We start from the raw sequence: 12,017 nt of genomic DNA on the forward strand, positions 1-12,017 counted from the left end.
CTTAGTTGAATCCAAACTTCTGAGATTAACTTAAAATGAACTGCAGTATTGAGTGTTTTTACTGTTCAAGCTCAGCTGGCAATGTCTGACATTTACATATACTGGGATGAGAGGCATGTATAGCATACGATAGCAAACATGGCAATCAGCCCCTGCCTTAAATGAGTAAATGCAATATAAAGTTCATTTTGCCTTGTGATAGCTAATGATGAATAGTAAAACATTAACTTCTTACTTCTCTGGTAGTTGATACAAATTTCAAATTTCTTTTTATATATCATTACAGAATTTCTGTAATGAGGGCTTTTATGTATGTCATTAGACAGCTGAGAATTACAAACCCTGTTAGAATTCCTCCTTAACTGCTCTCCAGATGTGCCACATTCCTACACTACCCACCTCCCTATCGTGCTCCTCTCTCATGATTCTGCTCCCAGTACACAAAAGGATCACTCTAAAAACCACTTAAGCAAATGCTTAGGTCTCATGGATCGCAACTTAACCTTACCTTTGCTTAGTATTTCTTCTGAATCAGTGGTTGTATTGTGCATTGGAAAGAAGAATTAATTCCATCATCTAATTTTTTTTCTTATTGCTAAACCCTAGGATTGTTTTAATAATACCTGAGGTATTATTACACTGTTAATCAGGAAAGTACTTAAGCACTTGCTTCACTAAATCCTAAATCAGGGTCCTACTCTTCAATCCAAATAATAAAAAGCATTTTTGCATATGCCTAATTTTGAGCACAGAACTTTTAACAAGACTAATCACATAATTATGGTTATGCTCAAGCTTAAGTGCTTTGCTTGATCAGAGTGTTGGCTTGCAATCCTTTTTAAGTGTTCTGTGCTGTAAAGTAATGATTATCTCTTAAGCAACTGTTGTCACATCATCCATCACATTCTCATCTTCCAATTCTTTCTTTTTTTTAGAAACACCCAGCTCAAGTGTTGATCGAACTGCCATCAGTTTTGCTGTTGATGGCATTGTGATCAGAAACCTCCTCCACAGATTGCCACTGGGCTGGGGGGCCTGGGAAGAGGTTTGAATATTCAGTAAAACATGTTGATGCTCGTTTTAACAACTGCACTGGATGATACAGGTACTATTTCAAAGATGCACATCAAAATTCCTAGAAGCTACCTGCAGTGGTTAAGGAAAGAGATTTTCCAAGCATCATAGCTTTTGCTGGTATTTCAAATAACCAGTTTAGACATACGCTGCTGTCACTCTACATGTATTCTTCCTTACATAACCATGAGATGAGAGACAAGGGCATTTATGGAAAGTGGCTGTAGCAGGAGAGGGCGTGAATTTCACACATACATGATTTTTAAAGGCATCAGGTTGTTTCTTTGAAGCTGCCCCCCACCATCATTATGACCAGGTGTTACTGGCCCCCATTGCCTTTATGTTCCACACATCAGCTGTCATCTCCGTGCGTACCCCAAGACAGCTCAAGACTGTGTCCCTCACGGCTCTGTAGCCTGTGGCCTCACACATGCCCAGGAGTCCATATTTTACCAAGACCTCTCCTGCCAACAGGGCAGCTACCTGAAAGACCATGGACTACATACCAGCTGCCTCTGGCTACTCTCTCCAGTATCTCATGCACCACCTTGACACAGACCACTGTTTAGTCTGTGTGACACCCCACTGAAGGGTGCGTATCTCCTGAGCACGGTCCTTCCAGGCCTGGCTTGCTCCTGTTGTGGCACATCCCTTCATGCACCCCTGTTCCGGCACAGGATTCTCATACCCATCCACCCATCAGCATAAACAAGTTGTTGCAGTTTTCATACGTGCCGAGTGATGCATGATCCTATGGTGTGGTGTGTTTATGAGGTGCATAAGTCTCAACTGCTTTTGAATGAAGCCCATATATTTATCCGATTTTAAAAGATGGAAGAATCCTAAAATAGAATTCTTCTTGAAGGCAACAAGGCAATGGCTAATGACTTCAGTGGAGAAGCCACAACACTAAAATGTATGCACTTGATTTAACTAACACTTTTCATGTCTGTTGATTTTAATAGCTCTGTTGACCAAAAATAAATTAAAAAAAGAACAAGTTATAGCTTTAATATACTTGGTGAAATAAATCACTTGTGCTGCTTAAATGTACTTTTGGACAAAATTTCCATTTTGGAAATGGAAAAATTAATCCTCCTTCTATCTAACTCCTGGAAGAAGAAACTAATTCAACGCCCTAATTATTTAAAACCAAATACAATTTCAAAAATGCAATTCAATAAAAATAAATTTGTTTATGCCGTAACAGTCTGAATTATCTCAACGACTTTAAATTTCTGCAGTCCAGGCGTATTTGATTTCCCTACTTGAATCATGCACATGTCATAAAATATAATTCTTTAAAACTCCTGATTAGCAGCAGCAGTAGCATTGGAAATTCATTATATTTTCCCAGTAAAATATTACAGAAAGAGTATTAAGTGGACAGCTTTAATAAATCATTACAGTTTACTGATACGGGAGGTTGTTTTTTTCTCTCTGCATCAATTTGTAACTAGGTAAAAGGAGAAATGTATTATCTTTTTTCCTTCCGATTTCTTTATGTCTCGTTCAACACATGTGCACATGCACACACACAGCCTCTCACGGTGTAAATTTAACTGACAAATGGGGATTATGGATGGGAAACTAAAGTATGTATCAAATAAGATGCAGTGAAATGGATGCCACTCTTTTGTGCTTTGTGCTGAGACACACGAACATGGTACATGGACAAGTGAGAAGAACTGACGCTGGTAAAGTGCTTTATGAAAACTGACTTACCTTCTTGTAGGCACACAGGTTTATCACTTGGTTTCCAGCTCAGGGAGCCATTAAAGTGTCTCACACAAAGTTTTTTTGAAGTACCATTAAGCCTGTATCCTTCTTGGCAATGAAACCGGACTACCACACTTTCAAAGAAAACACCTGCACTGGGTGTCTTGTATCCATGTTCAGGAGCTCCAGGATCAGCACAAGCATGTAGGTCATCAAACCCTATGTCAGACAAAGATACAATCAAACTGTGTTCATTTACTCCTCATGCAGCCATAGTCATGCTTTTTCTAGGTTTTTCCGTTTGACATTTAATTTTCTTGCGGGCCTCACATCATCCATTAATGACCACTAGCAGCCCTACTTGTGTACCAGGTACTCCAGACTCAGGAGAGGACCAGCCTCCAGCTACAGCAGAAATATTCAGCTGACAGAAATACTCTCGTCTTGTCATGCAGCTACTGAGGAAGCAAAGTCAACCACAGTCCTCAGTAGCTGACCTGTATAAAAATAAAGCACTTGACCCAACCTACCTGTGGGGATCGCACGGTAATGTATCTGTAATTACTCTTGGGGACTATGGGATTTTGGAGGTCTGGTACAGTCACTGGAAAGAATAATAACATGTCAGAAGCCAAGAGGAAGAGGAAATAAAGAAAAGGACATGAAGCCTAACTGCCATCCAAAGACATAGCAACTAAAATAGAAGATGAGCTGCTAAGTACAGGGAGATTATGAGCCGGGAGGGAGCTCTACCACAGGGAAAAGGGACATTGGACGTGTCCCTTTTGGGTCTATGTGATTCCCCTATCACGTTGGCTTGGTGGCCCTACCGAATTCTTAAAACGCTGTTACGGGAGCGCTGCATTACGGCACTGATGCCAGAAGGGAGTCTGTCAAGCCGTTTACTTCCACAAAATTAACTGTAAAATAACAAACAAAAACCCAACAGTTGCAATCACAAAACGTGACTGTTCATCACTTCATCAAACTCATTTCAATGTCATTTGCATAAACTGAAGCTTTTTTTTTTTACTGCAAAGCAACAACGGTTTAGTGCAGCGCTGAACAAGTACTGCATACTGAAAGAGCGAATAGCTTTGCAACAGGAACAGCAGGGGGGCAATTAATGCCGGTGGGAGGAAAATATGCAAGTTTTGAGCTGAAAAGAATAGTATCAGAGAGCCTCAGCTAGTCCCTGCATGACAAGCATGAAGTGCCGCTGTGAGAGAAGGAAGATATTACAGTAGAAGACCTTTCAAAATAAATCTCCGTTTCCCGAGGCCAAATCATTCCCTCCGCTGGAGGGCTCGGTGTGATGCTGTGGCAGCCAAATGGAGAACACTGAGGGTGGTAAAGGGCTCTTGCATTTGAATGCTGAATTTCTGCCTTCAGTCCCCTGGCCAAAGGCTGCAGAAGCAGCAGACCCCAAGCCGCTGTGTCGTGCGGCCAGTGACCTGCCCGCGCTAGCAGAGGCAGGGCCCACCATGGGGTCACCACAGAGGATTGCGTTTTCCTGACTCCATACACAGCTCATTTTATTTGAGTCCAGGCCACTGCGCTGAACTCCCCCACCAAACTACAAGCGATGACCTGTAGAGGTGACCTGATGGCCAGAACCCACCCCGAATAACTACATGCCGGAGAGAGCCGTCACCTACACCCAGCCTCAGCCCCTCTGCAGTGCTCCGATGCCCGGGGCACTTCACCTAAAGAGCTTACACTAGCGTCTCCTCTCTTTGCAACTGCTGAAGCAGCACAAGAGCAGCAGAGCATCTGCTCTTATGCGGTTCTACTCCTCTGCCCAGTGAAGTTTTTCGTGAGAACCGATGGGTCAGTGCAGCAGCCAAGTCAAACAAATCTCTGAACTTCACACCCGCTCACCTACCGCATGGCTCAAGACTCAATATCATTTGCTAACATGACAAACAAGGAGAAATACAGTCATTATGTTCATGGGGTTACACACTGTAGGCAATACTTAATAATAGAGAAGGGCTGTCCATTTTTACTGGAGATTATAAAGAAGCTTCTTATGCTTCAGGCAGCAAACCCACATCCTTCAATAAAGTCAATGATGATCTTAATTATTTTCCATTAAACCAAGGGATAACCTGACATTTAGCTCAATTTTGTTACTTCGGTAATCTCAGAATTTGCAGTCAGGCAAGGGATATTATAACCCACCTTGAAATATTATAATAAATGAAACCCACCTTTCTTACTAGGTGCATCAGGGAAAAGTACACGACTGCCTACTACTCTGCCTGTGCAACAACAGAAAAAAGAAAGGCTGAGGTCACGTACAATTTGCCTGGGAAAAAAATGAGTCAAGCTCGTTCCTCAGTTTTCATTAAGTCAAATACGCAAAGTTAGAGATTTTGGGACCGTCAGTACAAAACGCAACATAGAAGGCAAGAATGTTTTTTTCCCTGGTGCAGCCTAATTCTGTGACCCCACCGCCACTTTTTGCGTGACCTTTCACAAGCAAAGACGTTCATTCCTCCTAGGGATCATTCTGCAGTAAGATGGTCTCTTAGGCTCTTTTTCTTGAGTGCAGTTTGTGAGCAGACAAATCTATCCCCAAGGGGAATTCCCAAGATGGAATGGAACACGAATGGAAAAATTGAATTATGTACCCTCTGGTTTCTACAAAGCCAGGAGCCAGCTGTTATTCAGATACTGAATAAGAGATGACACATGGAATCAGCACAGGATCACTGCTTCCATGCAGCATTTCCATTTCTTGTTCCTGAAGCAAGGAAGAAGGAAAAAGCCTCACGGAACAGCCAGTTAGGCGGATCGCACACACAATACGGCAGCTTCTCATGGTAAGATCATAAAGGCAAAGCAAACAAAACCCCAGCCCCATCTTTTCTCCATAGCTATCAACAGTAGACTTGGCCCAAATCTCAGTCCTACTAAAATCAGTGCAAGTCACTTGTATGGCAAGCTTCTTCTTGAAGAGGTATATGATCCAGGCACAAAGCAGTGAAACCAGCGCTGTGCCACCTCTTCCCGTGCTTTGGCCGAGAAAGAGGCAAGGACGTGTGTGAGGGAGGTATAGCAGGTATAGCAGGAGGTATGGCCACTGTGCTGGGGATCTCCCAGCGCACAGAGGGCACCGCAGGTGTTTTGAAGGGGCTGTTACAATCTAGAGAAGTCAGGAACTGCTCTGATTTTTCACCAGGGTTGCTCCTCTCTTGCACAAGTGGTGTGCTGAGTATTTCAACAGCTCATTTAGCTGAGCGCTAAGTCCATCAGTCTTTTCCAATTTAAGCATGAAACTTCTGGTACAATATTCAAGAACAACAATGCTGAAACATCCCTGAGAAATGCCATCTTCCAGTTGTCCTTAATGGTATGAGACTTGGACCCTTTACATAATAATCCTTTTCATATAATCTCATCTAGTTAATCTCCATCCTATCAAAAATGAGAAAATGCATGTCTTCAATTAAATACAGCTTGGTAAATTAAGTCATTTTTCTCACAATCTTTAGTTTCTTTCCTTTTTCAAAGCTATGCATTTAAGAGCAAGTACTCAAAGTTGTGATACAGTATTTTTATAATGGCAGGAATAATCTCACGTTATAGACGGGACTTTTGCTTTGGTCCCTTTAGAACCCGATGAAACCAGTCAAAACAATTTTCAGCCAAAGCCACAAGATTAATCTTTGGAAAGAACAATAAGAGTTACATAAATGGGAAAGCCAATCTTTTGGTTGTAATAAAAAGGTGTTATCCTGCAGGAAAGAGTATATCAAATAAGATAAAAAATAACTTAGAACTACAACGGATTCTGTTTCTTTATAAAACCTTCAATGCGCCTTTGGGGAAAAGAATGAAATTTCACTTTGACTACCGGACTTTTTCTCATGGTTACAAAGAGGGAAGAGGGAATCATCAGCACCTACTAGTAAAAACTGTACAACACACTTGTCAAATAAAGCAGTAAAATTTCATGTTACCTATATAGTAAAAATTTAGTAGGGTCAGCAGCCATTGTCATAATCAACACCGCATCACTAGCAACAACTTTATGGGATACTATTTTTTTTTTAAGGCTTTAAATCCTTAAAGTAAAGACTACACAATTACTGCTGGAACTGACTATTTCAGTAATCAAAATAGCTTAACATTTAGCCTAGGTTGCAGACTTCCTGTATCATGGCACCTTTCAGGAATGTTGTGTAAAATACAATGAACAATAATACCTTCTGATAAGGTTAATGAGTACATAATGTCACCATCACCAGTAAAACGTGCAGTTGATAAAGAATATATTTTAGTTCTGTTATTTACCATGTTACCGTTGGACCAGCAGGAGGTCATCAGAAAATAGCAGTGCTTTTAACGTGGATAAAATACAAGCAGTTTATATGGCTTCCTATTTTACCTAAATTACTCGGTATTGTCAGCCATATAAAAATGATGTCAAATTAATCCGAAGACTGAAAAATAAGCAATATCCTCCTTGGGGTGTAAAACGAACCATTATAATTCATTTGAATGGACTGTATTTCTAGAATTCTGCGTTTTATGTTCTCAAGCATATAATGATTCATCTCATCCCTGATGAAAAGCTTGAAATATTGGAAACCAGGGGAAAAATTACATATTTATGATGACAAGAAATCGTGATAGCCACAAATGAACTTCAGACATGCCTGAAAAAAGTCAGGAGGAAGAATCCCTCAGCTCTTCCTGTCATTCTCCATTTCTCCGCACCTTTGTCTCAGTTTCCTCCTTTGTTTTCCCTGTTTCCCTCCTCCCTCACCTCCATATTTTAGAGCACCTTGTAAATTCGTGGTGCTGACGAGGTGATTTCTAATCTAGACCCGATGGACTGCTCTGCCTCTGAAGCTGCTATATCGCATTTCACTGACACGCCGCTGACGCGGGTTAGCTCAGGAGTGGCCGCACTCCTCCCTGAACAGGGACATCACTCCCCTTCCAGTTTGTTACATACACACAGGGAAGGGAAAGTGACACACAAGGCGTGATAACGTTAAAGGTACGGAGTATTTTCAGTACTTGCCTTCAGCTGGGTGGAGAACGGGCTGCTCGTACCGCAACACCCGCGTTTGTGTCCAGCACCCCGCAAGCCCTTCCCCGCTCAGCCGGTCGTAGAGGGAGGCAGCGGCTCTGCCGCCCGTGCCCGCACCAGGCTGCCTGCGTGCGCCTGTTACCAGGAGTCTGTAAACACCGCGGGAGCCGCTGATCTCGGGCTTCTCTCTCCGTAAAAAGCCGTATTAGGATTAAAGCAGAAGGGCCCCAAGCGCAAACGTGCCGAGGGCTTGCTTGCCTTCTGCAAAGGAAAAGTCATTTTCATCCCTGTGAGAGTGTCGGCCCCGTCTGTGCGAAAGCCATGCAGGCACAGCACCTCGTGCCTGCGGCTGTTTACGCTTCCTCGCTCTTGATGACGTTAATTGAACCATCCACATAACACCCCCCCCAACCCCCAACAAGAAAAGGAAGGATGTGCTTCGATTAGCATCTAGCCTTGGACGTGAAATGAAATTATAAACCTGTGATTTCATTAGTGAAATACCCGCTGAAAATCTAAACTCTCTTTAACCTCTTAAGGGTCACTCACGCTTAAGCTCCCCCGAGACTTCAGCAGCTTTGTAAAACCCTGCCCTGTTTAAGGTGTGAATCACGACCTCCCTCGCTACCCTTGCAGAACGTACTCCCAGCACCCAGCGCTGTTAGATATCCCCCCTCACTCGGCTGGGCCTTCTCCAGGGCAGCCCAACCAGCCACTGGAAGAAAGGGAGAAGTTTAAATTACTTTGTAGGAGAAACAGAACAGCAAATAAGACCTCCAGGGGGTGGGTACTTTGCTTAACCCACAAGCCGATCTATAAAATCAGGAACACCATTAAGCTTCATTCTGCTTCGTATAACCCAAGAGTATCATCGCAGGAAAAATAAGAAAATCAGTGTGTTCGTATCTTTCCATTTCACACCCTCTTCTCCCCCAGCCCTGGCCTCCCACCTGTGTTCTCCATCCTCCTTCACCCCAACCCACCCCAAGCAAACTCACCACCTGCCCTTGCACCCTCCTATTAAGTTCTCCATGCTCCCAAATCTTGCCCACCACCATGCTCACCACCTCTCTCTCTCCTCTCCTCAGTGTGAGCTTGGAAAGGAGCAGTCGCTCAGAGATGCTCCTGAGCGCGATGGTCAGCCCAACCTGAAAATCCCTTACCTGGGCGTGACACATCCCTGGGCATTTCTGTGCTAAATCAAACTGACATCTCCCTGGAAAGCCTCAGGATTGCTGGTCCCTACAGAGTGGGCACCGGCGGGGAACCTGAGGAGCCGCGGGGAAGGATGAAGCACCCGTGGAGGGCAGAAGGGGTCTTCCAGGAGCTGGGCTGGAGCTGCTTCCGCCTGGGAACCTCACCAGGGAGAGAGGGGGAAAAGCCGCAGCATCAGCAGGGCAGGGTCAATGACCCCGCATAGATGATGGCACGCCACGGAGGCGATCACTGTTTTTAATTTTGAACGTGAACCTTGATACAGGATTCTTTTATTGCCTTGACAGTAGGCTAATGCACGAGGAAAACCCACCTAAATTTGCTGGAAAAGGAAGACGGTTTAGAATGCAGTCGGCAGAGCACTTCAGCAAACCCACAGCGAACTGAAAAGATGCACGCGTTCCTTCCTGAAAATGAGTTTCTTCTAATTAGCATCCTAAACGGCGCAGGCCCATCCCTTGAATCATAACTTCTTGCAATTAATATAGCTATGTCACCTTTGTAAAGAAGCCATTTCATTTATAATGCAAGAAGCACTTGTTGCTTCCAGCCTTTTGTAATCCAACAAGTCTGACTGCATAATTTAAGAACCCTTATGAAACGTCGTATGCTGCTGGGTGACCCTGGGAACCTCCCATCACTTAGATGAAAAACAAAAGGCAGAAAGCGAATCTGCTGGTGGTTGTGCTGACAGAGCTCCGTTCTTCTGTGTTGTAATTACAGAAAGTTACCACGGCTATCCTGGGGTATGATTCAGGGCGAATAAAAGCCAATTTATCACACAAGAAATCCCACAACCTCCTCCCAGTTCCTAAACATTTAAACTGGGTATTTAGTTTTTGAACAAAGCCGTTGAAAACGATAACGCTTGGCACACTGAGGCCTGAACGGAGGACAGTTCAAATCAAACATTAGGCAGAAATAACTAAAAACCTGAAGCCAGAGTTTGTTCAGCTTTCTGCAAATATGAGGTGACTATTTTCTTCATTTCCATTTATTCAGCTAGTGCATTTTAATGACTAGTTCTATTCAAGCTGCAAACTCCACCAGGAATTCAAAAAGTACAAAACTAGGGTTTTCTTTTCTATTCTGTGAAAAAGCAGCAGGTGAGAATGAAAGAATTCTTCAATTTCCTTGTTACAGATAATATTTCATGTTTCTAAGTGGATTGTAAATATAAAATGTGCTTAAATAAGCTTATTTTTATGCATATTTATTATACTTAAGGCAATTTTAACTACTTTACAACGGTTCTTCTTTAAAATAGTAGTTCCACGCTTCTTAACTGAACAGAGTATCTAGGAATTCTAATTGGAGACAAACATGCTTTGACATAGCTGATGAGTTTTTGAAACAATCTGATTAAAAAATAATCAAACAACATCTTTTACCATAATATAAACAAGGATGCAGTAAATGCACATTAAGCTCTATATGTGCTTCAATAAATGAGCACATACCTAACACATCCTCCTATTCCTTATGCTGATAAGGCACTGTAATAAAGATTATAGTTGCCACAAAAACACAAACATGTGCTTGTTGACTGGTGACCCATAAGAATCATCATAAGGAATTAAATATGTACAAATCCAAAATATAAAATAAGAATAATATATCACTTATGCCAAGATTTCCTTTTTACTGATTTAAATGAATAACTGAGCTCATTAACTTAATCAATACCACTTATATTTTCATCCTCATATGTAACATTTTATGTATTTTATGTCTAAGGATTTCATTAGAGTTGCAATATTGTCGATGTGGGAATCCAGCCTTAGGTCACTAAACAGGATTAATAACAAAACAGAAAGCTACTAATAAAAAAGTGCCAAATAAAATAAAACTGTACTCCCATAATTTGAAGAATGTTATGGGCCTGCTGTGTTTTTAAAAAGCAGTATCTAAGTATTGTTGTTTATCTGCCCTATATTTTTAGCACTGTGGAAAAAATTAATTACCATTACCAAGAGTTAGTTTAAACATTTTTAGTCTAGACAGGCATCCCTTAGGAAATATAGCAAAAAACCCATAAAAAATTAATCATGAGCTAGTTACTATAGTAATATTTCTTCTAGGCCAATAGCATAAAATAATATTCATCATAGCAAATGCAAAGTAATGAAATGTCACAGTGTTCAGCAGAGATCCTTGTTTCTATAAGACGCAGGAATCAAATACTCAGAAGTGTGAGTTGGGCATTTGATATTTATGCTTGAATCAACTACAGACTTCCCTAGACAATGCTATTTTTTATAGCACACAACAGTATGGTAATCCAACAATTTCTGATGTTCAGCTGTGCTATAGAAACTGATTTTATACTTTCCCAAGAACGGGCAGAATTGGATATAGGGACCATCAGGATTAATGTGTGAGTATTATAATATTAAACTTTTAAATAAAGTGCACACTAGAGAAGACTGAGAGACAAGGGATTTAAAAAGCTGGTACATACTTAAAGCAGGAGAGCAGAAAGACACGGTTTCCATCTTTTGCATTTGATTCCTTATCACAAATCATCTGGTGCTTCTGGATACTCTGACAGCTCTTATGCCCTACTTTTTTCCTGCACCTACCCGTGAAACTGTGACCTTTCCTCTTAGATGGGGACCTCATCACAGCCAGCCATTTTTTATTCGCCTTTTCCCCTGTGTACGTTTTGCTCGCTGGTATTTATTTGCTTAGCCTTGCAAAGTCGGGACATTATTTGCCAACAGATCTAGATGATGTGAAGGAAGATAAGGCGGTTTTGCTGGTTCACCAGGTATTTTCCACATGAGGACGGCCATTGCGCCTTTCACATTTGCTTTGGATCACACTGCAAAGCACTTCTCTTCAAGGAAAGCTTTTTGAAAGCAAGCAGGTAATATCCACTGGAAAAAAAATACCCTGATTGGTTTTGGTCCTAATCTGGACCCAAGGAAGAACTTCTGATTTCCTTCGGTATTGAAGGAAG

The 12,017-nt window shown here is 41.9% G+C and overlaps 1 protein-coding gene across 1 annotated transcript in view; it reads right to left on the reverse strand.

Moving 5' to 3' along the window:
• SUSD4 (sushi domain containing 4) overlaps positions 1–12,017 on the reverse strand; it is a gene marked incomplete at both ends in the record, with an annotated part of 74,414 nt that overhangs the window by 28,980 nt on the left and 33,417 nt on the right. The window contains one exon of the mRNA XM_081997143.1: positions 2,800–3,012. Within this exon, the coding sequence (XP_081853269.1) occupies positions 2,800–3,012 (213 nt within the window). The remainder of the gene's footprint in view (positions 1–2,799; positions 3,013–12,017) is intronic.

The sequence above is a fragment of the Phaethon aethereus genome (genome assembly GCF_964289735.1).
Source record: "Phaethon aethereus genome assembly, chromosome: 3".
NCBI lineage: Eukaryota > Metazoa > Chordata > Aves > Phaethontiformes > Phaethontidae > Phaethon > Phaethon aethereus.